The sequence below is a fragment of the Myotis daubentonii genome, chromosome 1, assembly GCF_963259705.1.
Source record: "Myotis daubentonii chromosome 1, mMyoDau2.1, whole genome shotgun sequence".
NCBI classification, from domain to species: Eukaryota; Metazoa; Chordata; class Mammalia; order Chiroptera; family Vespertilionidae; genus Myotis; species Myotis daubentonii.
The window spans coordinates 119,677,841-119,702,014 of NC_081840.1; the positions used below are offsets into that span (position 1 = coordinate 119,677,841).

The 24,174-nt window shown below is 40.6% G+C and overlaps 1 protein-coding gene across 1 annotated transcript in view; it reads right to left on the reverse strand.

Moving 5' to 3' along the window:
- Window positions 1-2,177: 2,177 nt before the first annotated feature.
- Window positions 2,178-24,174, reverse strand: part of FANCM (FA complementation group M) — a 92,052-nt gene continuing 70,055 nt past the window's right edge. Inside the window, exons 15-23 of the mRNA XM_059659093.1 lie at window positions 22,563-22,654; window positions 22,392-22,460; window positions 18,384-18,512; window positions 16,223-16,379; window positions 11,644-11,750; window positions 9,626-10,189; window positions 5,493-5,868; window positions 3,389-3,677; window positions 2,178-2,901 (exon numbers count right to left, since the gene is read on the reverse strand). Coding sequence (XP_059515076.1) covers window positions 2,763-2,901; window positions 3,389-3,677; window positions 5,493-5,868; window positions 9,626-10,189; window positions 11,644-11,750; window positions 16,223-16,379; window positions 18,384-18,512; window positions 22,392-22,460; window positions 22,563-22,654 — 1,922 coding nt within the window. The 3' untranslated portion in view covers window positions 2,178-2,762. The remainder of the gene's footprint in view (window positions 2,902-3,388; window positions 3,678-5,492; window positions 5,869-9,625; window positions 10,190-11,643; window positions 11,751-16,222; window positions 16,380-18,383; window positions 18,513-22,391; window positions 22,461-22,562; window positions 22,655-24,174) is intronic.

Below are 24,174 nucleotides of genomic sequence, written 5' to 3' on the forward strand. Positions count from 1 at the left end.
ATGGAAAGGGCTGGCAACTGAGGACATAGTTGTCTTTATCAATCGGGAGGGAGTCTCAAGCTCCCGACTGCTCTGAACTCCAGTACCGGACAAGTTTCTGGGTACCCAGACTCATACAGGGAGAAACTGGACTGTCTGGCATTGGGCGGAACTCGGGGGTGGCTTTCTCTCAGAGGTAATTGTAGGGATTACCGGGACACTGAGACGCGGGGCCTCTTAGAATAGGACTGAGGAGCAGCCATAGCTGCTTGCCCCCTGCTGTTGATCCCCGGAAACCCCGCCCCACCCAAGCTGTGCACAGAGCCTTTTGCATATGACAGGCCTGGCCCTTTGCAATCTGAAAATTACCTAACTGCAGCTGGGTCAGAGAGACCCAGAACTTCCAAAAGAAGGCCCAAGGCCCCACAGCAGCTTGCATTGCTTCACAGCTGGGCCTCATCTGGGCACCTCCAAACCCCAAACAAGGAAGGGGAATCTGCAGATCTCTTCGTAGCTCCTGCTGGGTAGCCTCAGGAAGAGGCTAAATTAGCACCTCCTTAGAGATCAAGATCCAGTGTACCCAGTGGTCAGAATGGGACCATCCAGGTTACAACTCCTCAGACCCATAAGGGACACACTCAGGGGGCAGACTCAGTGAGCACCAAAGCCCCACTGAAGCAAGTCTTGCCCCAGAAGGGTGTCTCCAGCACAGAAGTTCTCCCACTGTAGACACAGCTGATTCTCACAGCCAACTGGCCTGGAGGTCAATTCCTCCCAGTGATACCTACAACAATCAAGGCTTAACTACAACAAGACTATGCACACAGCCCACAAAGGGGTGCACCAAGAGTGTCCACCTCAGGTAATTGGGGAGGCTGAGCCACTGGGCCCTATAGGACACCTAGCACAGAAAGCCACTCTATCAACACAGGGAAGCAGCCAAAATGCGGAGACAAAGAAACAGGTCACAAATGACATAAATGGAGGAAAGCAAACTACTGGATATAAAGTTCAAAACCAAACTTATAAGGTTTTTCAAGAATTTTCTAGAAACCACCGATAAATTTAGTGAGACCCTCAAGAAATCTAGTTGAGAACCTTGAGGTTATGAAAAAGGACCAACTAGAAATTAAGCATACACTGACTGAAATAAAGAATATTATACAGAGTTCCAACAGCAGACTAGAGGATCGCAAGAATCAAGTCAAAGATTTGAAATACAAAGAAGCAAAAAACAACCGGAAAAACAATAAGAAAAAAGAATCCAAAAATATCAAGATAGTGTGAGGAGCCTCTGGGACAACCTCAAGCATACCAACATCTGAATTACGGGGGTGCCAGAAGCAGATATTTACCAACAAGGGAGTGGCCATATGACTTTCAGCTGATTTTTCAACAAACTATGCAGATAAGAAAGGAGTGGCAAGAAATATTCAAAGTGAAGGATAGCAAGAATCTACAACCCAGATTATGCAGCAAAGCTATCATTTAGAATTGAAAGTCAAATAAAGAGCTCCACAAATAAGAAAAAGCTAAAGGAAGGAGTTCATCGCCACCAAACCAGTATTATATGAAATGCTGAAGAATATTCTTTAAGAAGGGGACGAAGAAGAAAAAGGTAAAGATAAAACATGAACAATGAAGTGGCAACAAATACGTTATGTATCAACAATTGAATCTAAAAATCAAAAGAATAAAAAAATCCGATGAACAGAATAAACTGATGAATGGAATAGAATCAAGAGCATGGAAATGGAACAGACTGACAATTCTCAGAGGGAAGGGGGTGTAGGGGATGCAGGAAGAGATTAGACAAAGATTTTACATGCATGTATGCATTACCTATGGACACAGACAATAGGGTGGTGGGGGCCTGGGGCAGGGTGGGAACCGAGGGGAGGGGAGCTATGGAGGGAAAAAAGAGGGACATCTGTAATATCCCTCTTTTATTAATAAAGATTAATTTTTTAAAAAGAATGTTAGAGGGGGGGAAAAAAACTAATTCTCAAATTGTCCCCCTTAAAAATCAAATTGCCCACTGGACTAGACAGAAGGGCCTCAGCTGTTGCAGATAATAATATGGAGTCATCTTAAAACATGAATAGCATCACAAAAACAAGAATGGGTCACAATGAAAGTCCATATTCAGTAGCTCATCTATGAAAAATTTTCCAAGTCCAAGACAATATATCACTTCTTTGAATATGATATTTCTACAACAACCAAACAAGTTTATACTAATAGGATTTGACTACTTGATTGGATCACCTTTGATGAGGTAAACATACTCATTTACACTTTCTAATTTCCTAGTTACTGGGGCACTTATCTCATAATACACCCACACTTGATCCAATATGTATGTATGTAGACTCAGGACACTTAAAATATTCTAGATAATATAGGAAAATTGTTTATGACCATTAAGTTGGCAGTGATCAGATGCATTAACCTATTATGCTAACAAATGTTGATAGTACAAAAATCTTTGGAAAAATTTCAAAATATATCTCGAACTCTAGCTTTTACTTTCTTAATTGCACCTTCAATGACCTTTTATTATTCAATAAACATAGTTTCATAGTCCAGTTAACCAAATGATTATTATACATATTTTTAAAAATATAACATAAATAAAAATATACAGAATATAAAATAGTAGATATGGATATGTTCTCTTATTTACATATTTTAAACTGATAATCACAAACCACAGCAATGATTATTGAAGTACATTTAGTGTTGTGAGAGTTCTTTGATAACTGCATCTTTGAGTGGTCTGGTCATGCATCAGATTCCAATCTACTTTGGTTAAGGCCATTTGGTATCATTTGCACATCAAATACATAGTGAATATACCTATAGATCTCCTCAGCCTTTTGATGAGTTACTTGTGCATACATGGAGATTTCTTGAGGTGAGCTGAAAAATAAATTAGACCAAGAAAAACATTACATGGCTGCTCTATCTGTAGAGTAGCCCTTCTCTCACTGTTTCACTAATAAACTTCCACTTTAATCTCTAAAAAAAAAATTACACTAGAACTTTTGACTTATAAAGTTTATTATCTTGCTTAAAGAACACCAAACATAAAAGCCTTTAAGAAAATCATCTCTTCCTAGAAGTGCTAGATTACAACATTCCATGTAAATGCTCTCTGTCTACTCCCTATAGACAGATGTCTAAACTCTTCAAAGACAGTGTCTGTCTCCCGCGGCCCCACCCTCCCCCCCAATTAATGGTCTCAGCTTCATGCAGTGACTTACATGTTGGCAAGAAAAAAGTCTCTACTGAATGAAATACTCTAACAGACTAGCCTATACCTTTTAAAAAATATATTAAAATTTCCATAAAATGCTTCTAAGAATCATTTAAATGTAACCATTTAAAAATATTAAAACAAACATACCTGTTGGTCATCTTTTTAACAGAAGAAAACTGGTGACACATATTTAATGCAGTTATATAACTTACATTGGGAATACTTAGATAAAATTGAAGTGCTTCACATTTATTACTGTTCACTGTTGGAACTTGAATACCAACATTCTTTCTTTGCTCCACTAAAGACAGTTCCTTTAGCAAATCTGCAGTTTCTTCTTGGCAGGAACTGAAAAGAATTCGAATTCCAGCACCAATTAAGGTAGTCAGCAGGTTGTCATAGCTCTTTGTTCTCTTAAACATCCTGGATGTGTCTCCTAAATATTTCATGTTTAGGAAAATGCAAACATTAGTAACTTACATTAACTAGAATCAGAATACTATATATTAAAATCCCAAGATCTACACCATTAAAAAAAAAACTAGTGCCACATTATTTATGATATTGACAAACCCTACAGCTAAAGATTTAAAGGTTCTGAGATAAAATATGGAAACTGTCTTTATGAGTGTCTTGAATTGGAATCAACATAGGAAGGTGGGTAGGCAGGGAAGAGCTTATATTCGTAGATAATTCATTCCTAAAGCCAAGGCCACATTACTTGACTCTAATAAAATTTTTCATAATGCTACTAGCAATGATGAACTCAGTTTAACTGATACAAAATTATCTTATGTATTTATTCCAAGAGTAACTCAATACTCTACACACCCATTTTAATGTTATCTTTAACTCTTGCCTATTAATTTACTCCCCTAACTTTCCCATTTATTTTCTTTCCACATATTACCTATATTTTCTTTTGGGCATTCTTTATTTGCCAAAGAAAGGTACTTTTCTATAACTTTTGACATATTACTCCCCAATATACTACAAAATATGTTGATAAAGATTAAATTACTGAATTTTAGAAGTAAAAGAACCCAAGAGATCACCTAATCTAAAGCCCTCAATTGTTAAACTAAAAAATAAAAAGGATTACTGAATGATACAGTTATTTGTCTAAGATCACGTGGTTCACCAGTGAAAGCATGGGGATAAAAAGGTACATTGTTCAATTATCAAACAAATCTATACTAATAAAAGGGTAATATGCTAATTAGACCAGACATCTTCAGGACAACCTTCCAGATGCCCTTCCAGACAAAGCCATGGTGGCGGGGCCAAGGCAGGGGCGGTTAGGGGCGATCAGGCTGGCAGGGGAGAGCAGTTAGGGGGATCAGGCCGGCAGGAAGATGAGTGGCTAGGAGCCAACGGTCCCGGATTCCAAGAGGGATGTCCTTCTGGACAACCTTCCAGACAAAGCCGGGGCCGTGAGGGAAGTCTGGGTCCCAGGTGCCAGAGGGAAGCCGGTGCCGGCAGCCGGGGGAAGGAAGGCCTACTCTTACATGAATTTCGTGCATCGGGCCTCTAGTGTTTTACATAAACTACATTTTTTCCTTTTACTTAATGACTGTACAATCTTGAATTCTTGAATAGTCACTTTCACCTACATGATTTCACTTAATCCTCATAACATCACAAGTATATTAACTCCTCAGAGGGAGTGATTTTTCAATGCAACATCACATAGATGTAGACACCAGAACTCAGTGCATTTTTTAATTTCATTTCCCATGATCCTTTCACTATTCTCAGTGACTCCCATAGTAATTCCCCAAATGAAGTTCCAGTCCTGCATTTCCAAATGCAGCCTCGGCACCCATTTCAGAGACCTATTGAAAACTCAATCTTGTCCCTCAAATCTGCTTCTCCTGTTTATAATATCAATAAACAGCACCACTACCTAACTGTCCAATAACCAAGAAATTAGTCAATTTAAGAGTAACCCCACCAACTCCTGTTAATCCTGCTTCCGAAAACTCCTGAATGCTTTTTCCCCGCCACTGCTTTATTTAAGGCCCTCATGTTTTCTGGGGCACCTTAAAAAGACTTATGCTTGGTTCACTTGCCTTCGATTTATCACCCTTCAATTCATAAGCTGCATTTAAACACAATGACTACTGAAAAACCTTATGTGCATATGAAGTGAGTCAGGTATTGTAAGAGCTTTCCACATCCTGACAACAGATTGAACTAATTTAATCAAGTTCCTTTACAGATTTATAAACAAACATTTAAAAATACAAACCTGTTTTTTCTCTGTCCTTTTCCACAATCACACATATTCTTTCAAACATGCTCTGTAGGTACTGGATCTGGTCAATGAACTTGTTTTTATTAATACTGTTTAGCATCTCAGATTGATACCTCCTTTCCACCACCATGCGGTTACTCACAATGTAATCACAACCATTAAGAGGACAAACCTCTACTTGAAAGCCATGTATTGCTCTTAGGGAAGAAATTATTTCTGAACCAGAAGTGATTTCACGGCTGTCTACAAGAATACAAGTTCTCTGGCCTTCCTGAGGGAGTCTAAAAGAAGCATGTGTGCCAGTCAAACATGGTCTTGAGTTGGAATTGTAAGTTGTTGAAGTGCTAAAATCTTCCAAAGAACTACCAACCTGAAAATGTAGAAAACATCGATCATAAACAGGTTAAATATATGTTAGCACCATAAGCCTGAAGATGATTTTCTTTACTGATACTCTTTTTTCTTCAACATGACCAAACCAACTATATAGATGAAGAACCAAGCTGCCATTCACAGAAACCTAGTAGGACAACTACAATATTTTTAAAAAGGGTGTGTGTGTGTGTGTTGAGAATGTGAAAAAACTTGAACATACATTGCTGGTGGGAATATAAAATGATATAGCCTCCAAAAGTTAAACACAGAATTACCATATGACCCAGTAATTCCACTCCTAGGTGGAAATACTTTCCCAAAGTAGTCAAAACAGATTCATATACTTGTATACCAATGCTCATTAATTTTGGAAAATTCTCAGCCACTGCCTGTTCAAATATATCTCTTACCCTCTTTGCTCTTAATTCCAATTACATGTATGTTAGCCTATTGATACAGTCCCACAGCTTTTGGATGCTCCATTCGTTTTTTCACTCTGTGTTTCTCAGCAGGGGTAATTTCTATTGTCCTTGCTTTAAATTTGTTAGTTGTTTTTATGGCTGTATTGGGTCTATGATGGGCACATTGAAGACAACCTTTATCTCTTTTACCATGTTTTCCATTTCTAGCATTTCCACTTTATTATTCTTTATATTTTTCATTTCTTAGATGATATTCCCTATCTATTCATACATTTTTGTTTAAGCCTTCAACATATAAATCCTGGCTATTTTAAATTCCCTGTCTGATTCTGATAGGTCATATCGGGAGTGTGGTTCTTAAGCATGTGTTTTTTCTTCCTCTTAAGTACTTTGCAACTTTTGGTTGAAATCCAAACATCTTGTGTAGGACAGCAGTAACTGAACAAAGAGTATTTAGGCCTAGAAACAGGTATGCTTTTCTTTTGCGAGGCCTTACTTAGGGTGTGTGGTTGAGTAAACCTAGTCAAACATTTCGTTGGGTTTGGATTTTCTTATTGCTATGATTACTCTAGGTACAACCAGAGGCTTAAACTTGGTAGTGCTACTTTGTAATTAGGGTGGGGTGAGTTGCCAGATAATTTTTCTAAATGTTCTCCCAGCTTTAGGTCTTCTCTGTGAGCCTGAGCCTCAGAAAGCTTCTCTTCCCATTCTGTCATTCCAGTCAGATTGCTTTTATTTGTTACTTAGTGCTTGCTAGCCTGGTTGGAGGGAGCACTAGGAGCATCTTGTTGGGGCCAGGAGTGGGGAGAGGATAGTGAGGGAAGGGTAGTGGGGGGTATTCATATTGTCCTGGTTCAGCCTGTCTTGAGCAGGACTTGTGTCCCAGTCCCAGAGGTGGAACCTTCTCAGTGATCTTGCCCTGCCTTCTAGGGACTGGAGATCCCTAATGTTCTAGCCCAAGATGTTTTCCTGACACTTTCTCGGCTGTGGAATTTTGTTGTTGTTGTGTCCTTCCTCCATCTGCAAAGGGTCTTTGCCTAAGCCAGCGGTTCTCATCCTGTGGGTCATGACCCCTTTGGGGGTTGAACGACCCTTTCACAGAGGTCGCCTAAGACCATCGGAAAACACAAATATAATTACATATTGTTTTTGTGATTAATCACTATGCTTTAATTATGTTCAATTTGTAACAAAGAAAATACATCCTGCATATCAGATATTTACATTACGATTCATAACAGTAGCACAATTACAGTTATGAAGTAGCAACGAAAATAATTTTATGGTTGGGGGTCACCACAACATGAGGAACTGTATTAAAGGGTCGCGGCATTAGGAAGGTTGAGAACCACTGGCCTAAGCCCTTCGGGTTTGCTGCTCTATCCCTAATGGCTTAAAGCTTAAAGCTTTTTGTTCCATAGGGGAGAAGGAACAATGAGTTTTGGTGCCTTCTCCACAGGAACTGCTGATCACTTCCTGCAGCAGCAAAAAGGTTTTCTGATTCTCAGTCTTCCCTGTGAACACCTGGTGAGTGTGAAGAAGAGTGCAGGAGTGGTTGCAAAGTCCCCTTATGTCTGCAACTTCCAGGGATTCTAAACGCTCATGCTAGTTCACTGCCTTTTGCAGTTAAGTTTTAGCTAAATTCTTCTTCCCAGATAGTACAGTGCCCAGTGACTCTCCCAAGTCTCATCAAGTCTCTCATTGAAAGCACTTGTCTCTCCTTAGATATCAGACTAACTGGTTGTCCTGCAACCTCAACTCCAATAAAAATAAATCTCTGATATTGTAGATTATCTGGATTTTTTAATGGTTATTGTTACACGGACGAGAACAATGCTCTTTCCAGCTTCCGACCTCCTAAGCGAAATATAGACGTCATAATCACTCAGAACTAATCTTTAAAATACATTCAATATTCAATTTCAAAACACAAAAAAGAATAAGTGTAATGAAGAAATGGCCACTAAAAACAAAAACAAAAACAAAATACCAGAAATATGTACTTCTCTTGGAGTAGAAAACGGCTTTCTAAACATGACAATGAAGTCAGAAACTATAAAGAAAATAATGGCAACTGTATAAAAAAGTACCTCTTCCTATGGCAAAACTACTACAAACAAAAGAAAAAGGTAAATGACAGACAAGGAATGCTGTTTGCAATATACATGACAAAGTACAGTTTTTGACAGATATTTAGTCTATGTTCTGTCTACTCAAATTTACCTCAAAGTCTTTCCCCTTCTAATTTCAAGTATAAAGAATCATATTTTCTAGAATTGTAGTACTAGGTATAGAAGAAAATTTAAAACCCATTCCTGTTAAAATCTGTGTATCTTTTCCACAATCCTCATAGTATTACTAGCCTACGTCTGTTTTCCAGGTAGAGCATGCCACAGTGGAAATGTAGATAGTGCTTACAGGCCTTCGAAGTACTGTGCATGTATTACCTACCGTGACCCTTGGGATTACTATCTGTGTACTATAGCTGAGGAAACTGAGGCTCAGAGAAATTGATCTCCAATCTATTATAAAATGTAATCTAGTTACCTTTATCCTAATTGTACCTTTGAGAAATAACTTTGGGCAATAAAAGCCTGAGGACAATTTAAAACTGGCCAATTTGAGAGCTGTTGTGTGGACATTGTAGCATATTGGTGAGGCAGAATGGACTGAAATACCTGGAATAAAAGAGAAATAGAAGTCTGGGTCTAGGTCTCACTCCTAAATGACAATTAAGGAAATAAATCAATATTTACAGTTAGGGAATTCCTAGTACTATGACTCTAATCCCTATTTTAGTAAAACTACTTAACTATAAACTCTTAAAAACTGAAAATGGTGTTAAGGATTATTTAAGCAACAGCAAGATAGGGGAAGCTGGAAACTGGACTTCTCAGCCATTCTGGAAAGAAGGAAATTAGGTAGTGCCCCTAAACTCCTCTCCCCAATAAAGAGATGAGTTACATACCTGAAGCCTTAAGTGGGGGAAAGAAAAGTTAATGAGGGTGCTGGGCCTAGTTCTGAGTATGTAATTTCTATTAAATTTACCTTGCAGAAAGCTCATTTTTCTACAGCCTTTTAATGAAATTAGCAAGTTTCCTTACAGTGTTATTAAGAAAACTATTACCATATTTAAAAAATTATAACCTAAGCACCCATATCTGAATTACCCATAAAATTTAATGTGCTATTTTCTTATTTGAAGAATTTCAACATTAGCTAATTTTTCTTTGACCTAGTTATTTAACACAAACATACAAGAAAGGAAAACAAAACAAAAACAACTTTTGGTAAACATATGAAGGCTTTTTCCTCTACTTTGCTCCATACCTTCAACTGAATTGGAAAATTTCTACAGTCCTTCTGTGAATCAACAGCAGTGAATGATGGTGAGAAAGATTCAATTTTATTTCGGCTCTGAGGTTTGGAGCCCGAGGCATAAGAAGCCATATCCTTTACATTAAGTAGTGTCTGTTGTCTCTGCTTTGGCAATTGATTAACAATTGGATTAGAATGGTCCTTGGACTGCAAGGAAGACCCAGAATACACTGAATTCAAACCATGGTCCTGTTGTTTGCTCTTTTTAAAAGTGCTTGGGTTAATCACAACACTGGATTCTGTTTTATCATTTACATTGTTTTCCTCCTCACTTGAATCATCCAGTAAAATAATTCTGGATAATTTCTTTTTTGAACGTGCACAATTCGGTCCCATCTTCTTTTGTTTTAGTTTTACTGAACGTCGGGTTTTATATTTTTTACTCCCATTTGCAAAGCAATCTTCAGTTATTAAATTAAAATCAACAGACACTTCTTCACTTGATTGACTTTTGCAAGACTCATCTTCATTAACACAAAAACTGTCTTCTAAATAGGTTTCATCTTGTTCAGGAATCTACAATAAAAATACAAATAAGAAATTACATGCCCTAGGGTTTGGCTCAGTGGATAGAGCTTCCGCCTGCCGACTAAAGTGTCCCATGATCAATTCAGGCCAAGGGCACATGCCTGGGTTGCTGCGGGCTCGATCTCACCCCCTTTCCCCACCTGTAGGGGGTGTGCAGGAGGCAGCCAATCAATGATTCTCTCCCATCATTGATGTGTTTCTCTTTCTTTCTCTCTTTCTCTTTCTCTCTCTCTCTCTCTCTCTCTCTCTCTCTCTCTCTCTCTCTCTCTCTCTCCCTTTTTCTCCTGAAATTAATGGGGGAAAATTACAAATTTCTTTCATAAAATCAGCCTGTAGTTAACATTTTCTTTTAAATACATGAGATATTTATCAATACTTATTTAACTTTATTAATTCAGTCATTTGTTCAACTAACATATACTGAGTATAGTCTTTGTGGAAGAAAGTAGGGACTTTGGAGATAAAAACAATATAACTCTCTTCCCTCTAGAACTTAACAGTCTAGTGTAGGTAGCCAGAAAAAATAAACAGTAATATATAAGCAATGTGGTAAGTGCTATATAATAAAGACAATGGACATGAAAAAAAATGAATGACTATATTACCCAGCTGAACATGTCAATTTATAAACAAATAAGACTAATATAAAAATGTTAATCATAAATAAAAAATAATCTATAATTTTTAGAATTAACATTATTATAAAAAAAAGTTTCAACATATAAGAATTAAAAATTTAGCCCAGCCAGTATGGCTCAGTGGTTGAGCATCAACCCATGAACAAGGAGGTCACAGTTCAATTCCTGGTCGGGCTCCATCCCAGGTGGGGGCATGCAGGAGGCAACCAATTAATGATTCTCTCTTTTTATATATATATTTTATTGATTTTTCACAGAGATGAAGGGAGAGGGATAGAGAGTTAGAAACATCGATGAGACAGAAACATCGACCAGCTGCCTCCTGCACACTCCCTACTGGGGATGTGCCCGCAACCAAGGCACATGCCCTTGACCGGAATTGAACCTGGGACCTTTCAGTCCACAGGCTCTATCCACTGAGCCAAACTGGTTAGGGCTAATGATTCTCTTTCATCATTGATGTTTCTATCTCTCTCCCTCTCCCTTCCTCTCTGAAATCAATAAAAACATCTTTTTAAAAAATTTAATGCGTAGGTGATGAACTTCCTTTAAACATTCTCCTAATTAGAAAATAATTTAATGGCATATGCTAATTAACTAAAATTAAAGAAAGAATAATTTGATCAAACTAAGGACTAAAAGGGATTTTGAGCATTCATTTAGTCCACCTTCCTAATTCAGAGCAGAAATTAACCCAATTAACTCTGATAGTCTAGTTTTAGAAATAAAATGGAGATTTCATTAATAGGAAAATATTTCAACATCACCTCAGGAAATTCTCTACTATATCTCTGGAGTTTATACCTGTGAGAAAATGTTTATGTTGTTATGTTTCTTATGGACCATTCTGTACCGGCTGCTCATCAATGGACTGTGCACAGATTTCATGTAAATAGCTCTCATTTCAGAATCTGTGTAAAGATAATAAGAATTTCAAATAGCAAAATGATTTAAATGAAAACTAGAAAAGTATTTAACTTTGACCTATTCCAAATTCACATGATTCAAACCTTGTAGAATTATTTTACACAAAACGCTTTTAATATATAAAAAGATGTCTAAAAACAATTATTTAAAATGCAGTTAGAAGTTTTGCATCTAGGTGGGTGATCACAGACAATTTATTTAAGTGCTCTACATTCGCTATCTCTCTCCTCTGAAAATGAGGATTAGCATGGTGCCTTTTCATGAAAAAAATAAGTGTATACAGAGACCTTAGAACTGTAGCTGATTTATAGAAAGTATTCGGTAAAACACAAGAAATCCAGGCCAAAAAAACAGTCAAAAAACAATAAAAACCACAGACAATAGTATGTATGTTTCATTATTTTCAGTCAAGTTAAATCTGAAAAGCACACGATTTTCTATTTATGCCTATATGTTCAAGGTTATAATCAGAAAGCAACTTAATTTTTGTTTCCCATTTCTCCTACATTTTAGAGTGATTAATTGACATCAACTATTTTGAGGGGTGACTACTAATTTGAAGACTATAGTGCTTGCTACAAGATATATAAATTTTTCTTTAATACTATTTCCCTTATCTTCATTACATAGCTAGCTTCAACTATTAGATATCCTCCTGACTCATGCTAAATCCCTACAAACCTAATGAGACCCTTACTTCCAGTTTAATGTTCAGAAGGATTCAAAATCAAGGAGCTTTCAGAGAGTTTTTTTTTCATTTGTTTCAGATTGTTTTTAGATATAATTTATATACTGTAAAATTCATACTCTTTAGGGTACAGTTCTGAGTCTTGACAAATGCATTGTTATGGCAACCATAATCTATTTACTATCCCTACAGTTTTATTTTTTCCAAAATGCTGTATAAATTAAAGTATATAGTATGTAGCCTTTTGAATCTGGCTTTTTTCACTAAGCATAATGTGAGATTCCTATGCTTCTCATTTTGTAAAGTTTTAGCAAAGAGTACTTGAAAATGAAACATGAAAAAAATGTGAATTTTGAGGTTTAAAAAAACCCACTTTGAAACCCTACATATTTCAAACATACTGTGTCTAACATGGAGTTTCAGATCTCCCTACTCTTCAACCCCACTGCTCCACAGGCAGCCTTCCCATGTCAGAGAGCAGCAACGACATCCCCCCTGTGCTCAAGCCCACTGACTCCTCTTTTCCTCTCTAATCCAAAGAAAATCCTGTCAGCTGTACATATCCTGAATCCAATCTCTGTCACCCTCTCACTGCGAACACCTTGGTAGCAACCACTATCACTCCTTGATTAGATTATTGCTATAGCCTGCTAAACGGTCTCTTCCGCTTTTGCTCCCCTATAGGCCATTCTCAACACAGAAGGAAGAGTGACACTGCTACAATAAGTCAAATCATGAGCTGGCTGCTCAGCACCTCTCTGATCTCTCTTCCTACTACTCTCCCTCTTCCTCATTCAATTCTAGGCACAATGCCTTCCTTGAACATGCCAGGCACACTCCTGTCTCAGGACCTTTATACTGGTTGTTGTCTATGCATCAATATTCTCCAACCAGATTATCCTATAAACCTGCAATAGCCACTTCTATTAATAAGTATCAAGTACAATACCAAGCAACCTTATTCTGTAAATTATATCGGTATCAATGACATAGCACTGAAAACTTTGTCTTTAAGACCTTTTTCCTTTAAAGGCAAGAACTGTTACTGGCAGGGTAGCTCAGTTGGTTAGAGTATAGTCCCAGTTCACCAAGGTTGTGGGTTCAGTCTCTGGTTAGGACACATACAAGAAACAACCAATGAATGCATAAGTAAGTGGAACAACAAATCAATCTCTCTCTAAAATCAATTTAAGCCCGGCTGGAGTGGCTCAGTGGTTGAGTGTCGACCCATGAACTAGGAGGTCACAGTTCAATTCCCAGTCAGGGCACAAGCCCAGATTGCAGGCTCAATACCCAGTAGTGGGCATGAGGGAGGCAGCTGATCAATGATTCTCATCATTGATGTTTTTATCTCCTCTCCCTTCCTCTCTCTAAAATCAATAAAAATACATTTAAAATAAATTAATTAAATAAAATCAATTTTTAAAAGTGATTAAAAAATAAAATAAAGGCATGGACCTTGGGAAACTTTGCTGTCTTAAATTATATCAGGAATTACAAGAGCAGAATAAGTGGCAAGATCTGTAAAAGATCAAAACACTGAAAATCCCAACAGAATCTTTCTCATTTCAGTTATAGCCCATTTGAATCATCTTCTTTTTTTTTTTTTCATCATCTTTTAATGTATTGTGTATAAGATCTGCTCCAGCACTGTTTGGAGAGAGCATTTACCAAAAGTACATCTCCCCTCCTTGGCAAATTTAACAAAGTGAGCTTTGTGCCTCAGCTTCTTTGCACAAGCCATATTGCTAACCTCTTCATCTCCTCTGCAGTTTGATGAAGTGTCACCTTCTCAATGAGGTCTACCCTCCATACCTTATATAAAACTAGAGGCCTGGTGCACAAAAATGTGTGCACTCGGTGGGGGGGGGGGGGGGGGTCCCTCAGCCCAGCCTGTGCCCTCTCGCAGTCTGGGACCCCTCGGGAGATAACGACCTGATGGCTTAGGCCTGCTCCCGGGTGACAGAGGGCAGGCCCAATCCCTAGGTGCAGCCCCTGGTTGGGCTCAGAGCAGGGCCGATTGGGGAGTTGGGGCACTGCCCCCTGTCATGCACAGAGCTGGGCGATCAGGAGGTTGTGATGCCACCCCCAGTCACGCTCAGGGTAGGGCCGATTGGTGGGTTTGGGCACCGACCCCTGTCAAACTCAAGGCAGGGTCGATGGGGAGGTTGCGGCGCCACCCCCTGTCACACACAGAGCAAGGCCAATCCGGGGTTGGGGCGCTGCCCCCTGTCACTCACAGAGCAGGGCCCATCAGGGGGGTTGGGGAGCTCCCCCCTGTCACGCACAGAGCAGGGCGGATCAGGGGGTTGGGGCGCTGCCCTCTATCACCCACAGAGCAGGGCCGATCAGGGGGTTGGGGCGCCACCACTGTCACACTCAGGGCAGGGCCGATGGGGAGGTTATGGCTCTACCCCGTCACACACAGAGCAGGGCCCGTGGAAGAGGGGGGGTTGGGGAGCTCCCCCCATCAGGCACAGAGCAGGGCTGATCAGGGGGTTGGGGCGCCTTCCCGTCACGAACAGAGCAGGGCCGATAGGGAGGTTGTGGCCCCACCCTCTGTCACACAGAGCCGCAGGGCAATCAGGGGGTTTGGGTGCTGCCCCCTGTCACGCTGATCCCAGTGCCGGGAGGCCTCACAGCTCCACTGATCCCGGTGCTGGGAGGCATATTACCCTTTTACTATATAGGGTGGAGGCCTGGTGCACATGTGGGGGCTAGCTGGTTTGCCCTGAAGGGTGTCCTGGATCAGGGTGGGGGTCCCCACTGGGGTGCCTGGCCAGCCTGGGTGAGGGTCCCCACTGGGGTGCCTGGCCAATCTGGGTGAGGGACTGAGGGCTGTTTTCAGGCTGGCAGGTGACGAAGCTCCCAACTGCTCCTATTTTTCTTTTTCTTTTTTTATTCTGGGCCAGCTTTAGCTCTGAGGCTCCAGCTCTTAGGCCTCTGCTGCTGAAAGCTGGTATCTGGTATGTTTCGGTTCTATAATCAAAACTCTGTATCAACTCCAGCTCTGAGATCCCAGCTCGCTGAAAGCTGGTTTCTGGGGTTTTGTTTAGCTTCTATATTTGTAACAATGTTTCAAACTGCAAGTTCAGAGGCCTGCAAGGCAGGCGGGGAACGTTGGTTTCCTCCGTCACTGAAGCAAGCAAGCCTCATGTTAGTTTCAAGCTGCCTGGCTGCCGGTCGCCATCTTGGCTGGCAGTTAATTTGTGTATCTCACTGATTAGCCAATGGGAAGGGTAGCGGTTGTACGCCAATTACCATGTTTCTCTTTTATTAGATAGGATTACAGCTTGTTCAGTATTAATCCTCCAAACCCCTGCAAAACCTCAACTTACTCCATTTTTTCATTTCTCTATAAATTTTTCATCTTATACTAAATAATTTAGTTATTATGTGTATTGTTTCTCTCCTTCCATTCAAACGTTAAAGGCAGAGATTTTTGTCCATTTTGTTCACTAACATAGCTTCCTCAAGAATGTTACATAGTACTAGACACAATAGGAACTACATACTTGTTATATAAACATTTGATACTGGGTCAGCCAGGTTGCTCTGGAGATAAATAATCAAATTAGCAAAAGCCTATAAATAACCAAATCTAAAATAAAGCAAATATTATAGAATTTGAATGAAAATGACCAAATATTTCAGTCATACCAAATTTAATTCCCTTTAAAGTCAAGGTTATTTGAAAAGTAAATAAAATATTTAACTAAAACCATATTAAAAGCATTGAAAATTAAAAGAAAAAGAAGCATCATTTACCATTTATGGCCTGTGAAAGTTGAGTCTCATCATTTAAGAAGTCAAGTAATGAGGAATCTTTTTCATTTTCAGAATCATCATTTTCATCTGATGAAACACATTCTGCATCTTCTTGGGAAAGTTCTGCTTGATCATCTAAAAACTTCCTAGCTGCAAGCTAAGACAAATTAGAAAACAAGATGATACTTACTGATAAGAAAATCATTTACTTTCCTTAAGTAATTGGAAATACTTCTGGAAAATGAATTTCTTCCCAATGCTTTTTAAGACGAAAAATAAAAACAGAAAACTGCGAGAAGGTTTGATAAAGTAGCATAGCTATTTAAATTTCTTCTGATAATTCTTATAAGTAAAATAAGTACAAGTCAGCATTTCAGCTTATTGAATGTTTTCCTTTTACTAATAAGCATAAAGTTTCCTGACAGGTCTTACAGTTTTAATTTTTGCCATAAAAGGACTGATCAAAAAAAAAAAAAGGTGCTAAGAATTATTTTCCAAGGATTTAAATATTGGATAGAGATAAGAAAAACAATATATGTGATTGTTTAGCACGTCAACCCAATATGCCAAGATTGCACGTTTGACCCTGGTCAGAGCATATATAAGAATCAACCAACAAATGCATTAAATAAGTGGAAAAACAAATCAATGTTTCTCTTCCCCTCTCTCTCTCAAAATCAATAAATAAAATAAAATTTTAAAAAACAGCAAGTACTCTAAAACTCAAATTTCTGCTTCAGATTTTCTTCAATTTGAATCTTAAATTCTCAACACACTAGTTTCTTCATTTAACCACTCAAAATAACTCAACACTGCATGATAGTTTCAAAACACAAAAGTACTTTTTAAATTGGAATTGAGAAAAAAGTAGGGTAAAAATATATTTTTACTTTGGGATTTTTTTTCTATAGAGAAATTATAGAGTCCTGACTGGCATGGCTCAAAGGTTACAGCGTTGGTCTACACACCAAAGGGTTTCAGGTTCGATTCTGGTCAAGGACACGTACCTGGATTATAGGTTTGATGCTGGTTGGGGGTGTGAAAAAGATAACCAATAGATGTGTCTCTTTCAACACTGATGTTTCTCTCTCCCTCTCACCCCCTCTCCTTTCCCATTCTTTCTAAAAATCAATGGAAAAATTATCCTCAGGCCTAGCCAGCGTGGCTCAGTGGTTGAGGATCAACCTATGAACCAGGAGGTCAGGGTTCAATTCCTGGTCAGGGCACATGACCAGGTTGTGGGTTCCATCCCTAGGCGGTGTGCAGGGAGCAGCTGATCAATTATTCTCTCTCATTCCCTTCCTTTCCTCTTTGAAATCAATAAAAATATATTTAAAAATATAGATCCTCAGATAAGGGTTACAAAAAGAAATTATAGAGAGAAGTTTACTTCTGTATAAAATCTAATGTTCTTTAAATACATATCCTATATAATAAAAGGCTAATGTACAAACAAACCAAATGGTGGAACAACTGGAACAACCAAACAACTGGTTGCTATGACATGCTTTGATCACCAGGGGCGTGTGTGGAACATGGTGGGTATTGGCCACGGTGGGATGGTGAAGCAGGTGAGCAGAGGCACCAGACCAAGGTGGGGCGTTGGTCACTGTCATCAGGGCGAGCCTCTGGTGGTTACTGAAAAGTCTTTGTTCCCATGCACCGCAGTCCCGCCTAGCACTCGCACCTGCTGCTGGCACTGGCCCCACTCGCACCCACTGCCAGCGCTGGCTCTGCTCGCACCCACAGCCAGTGCTGGAGCCACTGCTCGCACCCGCTGCCGGTGCCTGGCGCCAGTCCCAATCACTCGGTGCCATCTGTGGGTGCGAATGACACTGCTGGCTCTGATTGCCCCTGAGGGCTTCTCCACCTCCCCCTGCTGCCGCTCACACCCACTGATGGTGCCACCCCCGCTGGCAGCCACTGCTGGCGCTGGCCCCAATCGCTGCACGTCAGCACATGGGCGTGGCAGCAGCGGGAGTGGGGCTGCCAGCAGACAGGGGACCAGGGGCGCGGCAGGAGGGGCTGGACATGGGTGCGAAAGATAGGCCAAGACCCGCCCTTGTGCCTACCATAGCCTCGTGGCCCACAGTTCTTTTCAAAGTGCATGAATTTGTGCACTGGGCCCCTAGTATAGTAAAACAAACTAAAAAAAGTTTACCTTCAGATGACTCGGTCTCTTTTGGACTTTGGTGCTTCTTTTGGAATTCATGTTACAACCCTTGAAGTCTTCTAATTGTGAGTGTTGGTCAGGAAAATCTTCACTTTCATCACTAGATGACAATTCTAACTATAATTCAATAAAATTATTGCATAAGAAAATATAATTGGGTTATTATATCTTAACTAAAGGCCTGGTGCACAAAAATTTGTGCACTTGGGAGGGTGTCCCTCAGCCTGGCCTGTGCCCTCTCACAGTCTGGGACCCCTCAGGGGATGACCACCTACAGGCTTAGGCCTGCTCCCCAGGGGATTGGGCCTAAGCTGGCAATCAGACATCCCTCTGGCAGCCCGGAAGCCCTCGGGGGATGTCCACTGCCAGCGGGGAGCAGGCCTAAGCTGCAGTCGGACATCCTTAGCGCTGCTGAGGAGGCAGGAGAGGCTCCCACCACCACCGCTGTACTGGCAGCCATCAGCCTGGCTAGTGGCTGAGCAGAGCTCCCCCATGTTTGAGCGCACAGACCACCAGAGGGCAGCTCTTGCATTGAGCATCTGCCCCCTGGTGGTCAGTGTGTGTAATAGTGATCAGTCATTCCCAGTCTTTCTGCTGTCAGAGTCAGTTTGCATAACCCTTTTACTATATAGGATAGAGGCCTGGTGCACGGATGGGGACCGGCTGGTTTGCCCTGAAGGGTGTCCTGGATCAGGGTGGGGGTCCAGCTGGGGTGCCTGGCCAGCCTGGGTGTAGGGGCTGATGGCTGTTTGCAGCTGATCACATACCCTTCAGGGTGGGGATCCCCACTGGGGTGCCTGGCCAGTCTGGGTGAGGGACTGAGGGCTGTTTTCAGGCTGGCCGGCAACTGAAGCTCCCAGCCTCTCCTTTACTTCTTTTTTTTAATTCTGGGATTTATTTACCTTCTATAATTGAAACTTTGTTGCCGTCACTGGAGCTGAGAGCCGGGCTCCTGCTTGCTCCAGCTCTGTGGCCACGGCCTGCTGAAAGCAGGTATCTGGGGTTTGTTTAGCTTCTATAATTGAAACTTTGTTGCTTTCGGAGCTCAGAGCCGGTTCACGGCAGGCGGAGAACCTTGGCTTCCTCCATCACTGGAGCAAGCAAGCCTCCTGCTCACTTTAGCTGCGTGGCTGCCGGCTGCCATCTTGGTTGGGTTAATTTGCATATCTCGCTGATTAGCCAATGGGAGACGTAGCGAAGGTACGGTCAATTACCATGTTTGTCTATTATTAGATAGGATTTACTACTCTCAAAGGATGTTGCTTTTATTTTCTTTTTTAAAGTTGGCCTAACATTTTCTTGTTAGAAAAATAAAATATTCTCACAACCCAGAGCCCTGTTACAAATACATAATACTTAAGAATTGATAAGTACTAAAATACTAAATTAGGCAATATATGTAATACTATTATAACATTCATTCAATTACATCAAATGTATTTGATGAAAACTTGTTTCCTTTAGAAGATCCTGAGGATTTCACAAAATATAATCAACACTAATAAAAGAGAAAATGGTAATTGGCGTACGAGCTACCCTTTTCATTGGCTAATCAGGGCTATATGCAAATTAACTACCAACTAAGATTGGCAGTTAACTGCCAACAAGATGGCGGTTAATTTGCATACATAGGCACAATGCAGGGAGGCGAAAGGGAAAGCAGGAAGAAGCCCCCTGCCACTGACAGTGATCGGAAACCCAGGGGGGAGCTAAGAGCTGGGGGGCAGGGCAAAGGCGGCCCTGGGGCTGCCTTTGCCCTGCCCCCGAGCCATGATTGGAGAATCAGGCGCCTTTGCCGCCCTGGCCAGTGATAGCAGGAAGTAGGGGTGGAGCCAGCGATGGGAGCTGGGCACGGTCGAAGCTGGCAGTCCCGGGAGTTAGGGGTCCCTTGCCTGGGCCTAAAGCGAAGCCCACGATCGTGGGGCCGCTGCAGCTGCGGGTCCCCGCTGCCCGGGGCAGACGCCTAGGCCAGAGGCGTCAGGCCTGGGCAAGGGGCCGATCCTGCGATTGGAGGGTGATGGGGGTCAACGCCTGAGGGCTCCCAGTGTGTGAGAGGGGGCAGGCTGGGCTGAGGGACACTCCCCCCCCACACACACCCAGTGCACGAATTTCGTGCACCGGGCCCCTAGTCTATATATATAAAAGCCTAAGTGACCATTATGATGAAATGACTGGAATGACAGGTCGCTATGACATGCACTTACCACCAGGGGGCAGATGCTCAATGCAGGAGCTGCCCCCAACCTGCAAGCCTCGATCACTGATGGGATCTGCCAGCCAACCTCCCGGTACCTCCCCCTGGTCAGGGACAGGGAACCAGGGGTAGGTGGTGGCGGATGCGGCCCCTTTTCCAGGGGGGCTGGCTCCCTCCTCAGGGCCAGCAGCCAACCTCCCAGGTCTCTCCCCCCAGATGCAGGCCCTGATCACCCTGGTGCCCACCCACTACAGTGGTGGTTGGCAATCGCCTGATCGAGGCCTGCTGGCCAACTTCCTGGGTCCCTCCCTGCTGCCGGCAGGTCCTGATTGCCGAATCTGGGGCTGAGCCCCGGGCTGGGACAAGGAACTGGGTATGGGTGGCAGCGAGGGAAGGAGGAGGCGGGGAGGCAGGAAACCTGATCGGCTCTGATCGCTGGCCAGACCTAGGGACCCCACCCATGCACAAATTTCATGCACCAGGCCTATAGTTAGGTCTATAAATACAGGTATCAAAATCAGTTCAAACATACAGGAGTCCTTTCAAACCAAGGAACTACTATAAGAAGAACAAATTTTGACTAGGGAGGTCTATCACTGTATCTTTTACAGAATAATATAAAACTAATCAAAAGACTCAAAAAAAGTTTATCAATAACATTTCAATTAAAAGGAATAATTTTAGTTTAAAATGGATTCATTACATTATCAATGTTTTATTCATTTCTGATAAATCAATTAAAGTGACTTTTTCTTGTTTTATATAAGTATAAAGTGACTTTTCTTGTTTTATATAAGTATAAAAATTAATATGAACTGATTGTATTTTTAATTAATTTTGCATAAAGTATCCTAGATTTCATTAGCGAATTAAAACACACAAGATTTCCTAATCTCAAAATTTAGTTACCAGCTACAAACTGATGACAAATGAATTTCATTAGCTATAAGACCTGCCTCCTACCCAAACTTCATATTCATAGTCACCAATGCTTGCCAGACACTGACACTTCATTATCAAACAAAAAACCTCAAACTCAAACATGTTCCACACTGAACTCAATTCTTTCTTGTCTTCTCTAGGTTTACGACACATGTGCCAAAGAGCCCAAGCCAAACACCAGAGTCATACTGGACTCCTTCCTTTCCTCCTTTCAAACCATTCAGTAAGCAAATGAAAGAATAAGGCCTTCTAAAAACGGATCCAGATTTTTCTCCGTTTTCACTTCCTGGCACTCTTTGTAGAACAGTCCATTTAATAAAGAGATGCTGTTTCCAGCTGTGTCATTCTTCAAGCTCTGTTGACAATGCCTTCCCTTTTCCCTTCTCTTGCCTAAGGCCACATATGCTTAAGATTTAATAAGGTTTTAACTTCAAGAAGCTTGACAGAGTTCCCAAAACCTAAGGGTTTCTGTTTTCTTATCATTCGACTTAAAAGATTATATTAAAATTATCCATTTCCTTATCTTTCTCTCCTAATAGATTATAGGTGACTTAAGACAGTTCCAGGATATAATCATTATAGTATCTCCAGCATCTCGCATAGTAGATACACAGTAAGTATTTAATGAACATCTGATGAATTGCTAACATGTATTGACAAAAGTAGAAATTGTTTTTAAAACAAGTATAAAATTAAAATAGAAATTCTAATCACATAGTATTTATTATCCATTTTTCTGCTAACTACACTCCTGTAAGATCATATGTACTTATGTTCACCTATACACATATTATTTTTGTAATATTTATTCTAATTGAATTACTATGCATTATCTATACATCATCTGTTTATATACTTACTTTCTTTGGAGGAACCCTGCGCTTTTTTACAGCATGAAGTGGAGAATCATTTTCACTATATTTCTGATCCTAGATAAATAGATAAAGTAAAGGGTAAAAATAATAAAAAGATGTAAGGAGAAAGAAAAAGCCTGTATATGGTCACATTATTGTAATTACTGAATTACTCACCTCTGGGGATTCTAAAACATTTCCTTTTGCTTTTTTACTCTTTCTTCGGAAAATCTCATCACCTTCACTTTCATTGCTTGTTAATTGTTCATCTATAAAATTTATTTAAAAATAATGAATCTAGTCAATAGATTTAAGTTTATCCAACCACAACTACCTATTTTATTGATGGGTAAATAAGAATTATTTGTCACTCTCAAAAAAAGGTAAGTTTTACGAAGTTTGGCAAAAAAAAATCAGCATGAGAAGAGACCAAAAAATAAATAAAACAGTACCAGTAAGAAAATTAAGAGATGATAACTCTTGCTAATAAACATATTTGACTCAGGTTCATTTTTTAAAAATATAACTGAAAAGAGGCCAGAAGAGTGTAAAACATAATTCTATTAGTCGATGGTTTTAGAATTCATCTCTAAAATCTATGATAGTCTTCCTGCCTTTTTATCTTATTCTTTCTAGTTGAACAAGATAAAGCAAGAAAATGCAAGCTATAAAACAATATATATAAAGACCTTTTATGTATGTATGTAGCATATATATGTACATATTCATATGTTTTTGTGCACAAGCATGAAATTAAACATTGGTAAGATATCAGCAAAATGTTGTAACTAAAACAACTTATCTGGGGGAATGAAAAGATTGCCAAAAACCAAAAAGCAGCCCGAGCCAGTTTGGCTCAGTTGATAAGAGCATCGGCCTGCGGACTGAAGGGTCCCAGGTCCGATTCCAGCCAAGGGCACATGCCCGGGTTGCGGGTTCGATCCCCAGAAGGGGGCATGCAGGAGGCAGCCGATCAATGATTCTCTCTCATTATTGATGTTTCTATCTCTCTATCCCTCTCCCTTCCTCTCTGAAATAAAAAAAACAAAACAAAAAAACTCTTATGTATGAAATAGATGCTTCAAATATTCAGGTACTTAAACCAAAGCTTTAAGTATGTCTTTTCATAAAATTTTGATTGAAGACACTTCTTTGTGTCTTTATGAAACCTACTGTAAGAGCCTTGTTATTTTAAGATACATTCATAAATTATTTGACATATTTCCCCTTCAAGAGGAAAGTCAGAATTCCTCTCCCCTTTAAGTATAGGGCAGACTTAGTCACTTGCTTCTAACAAAAGAATATAATGAAAATGAAGGTGCCTTACTTCAGAATCTAGGTCATAAAAGTGATTGCAACCTCATCCTTGCTCTCTCTCTATATCACTCACTCTGGAGGAATGTTACATTATCTATATATATAAAAGCCTAAGCGGCCGTCCGACCTTTCGACTGGTAGCTATGATGTGCAATGACTACCAGGGGGCAGACGCTCCGACCTACAGCTATGATGTACACTGACCACCAGTGGGCAGATGCTCAACACAGGAGCTGCCCAGTGACAGCAATTTTGCGAAGTACCCTCTCACACTCCGGGACCCCTCCGGGGATGTCAGACTGCTGGTTTTAGCCCAATCCCCGCAGGCCAGGCCGAGGGACCCCACCTGTTGGAAGGATCCCACTCACTCTGCAGATGCCCTTCAAACCCTGGCACCGCCCCAGGTGTGGCCAGCTGGGGAGGGACCATGGGAAGTTGGCACCAGGGCATGTCTGGCCCATCTCGCCCAGTC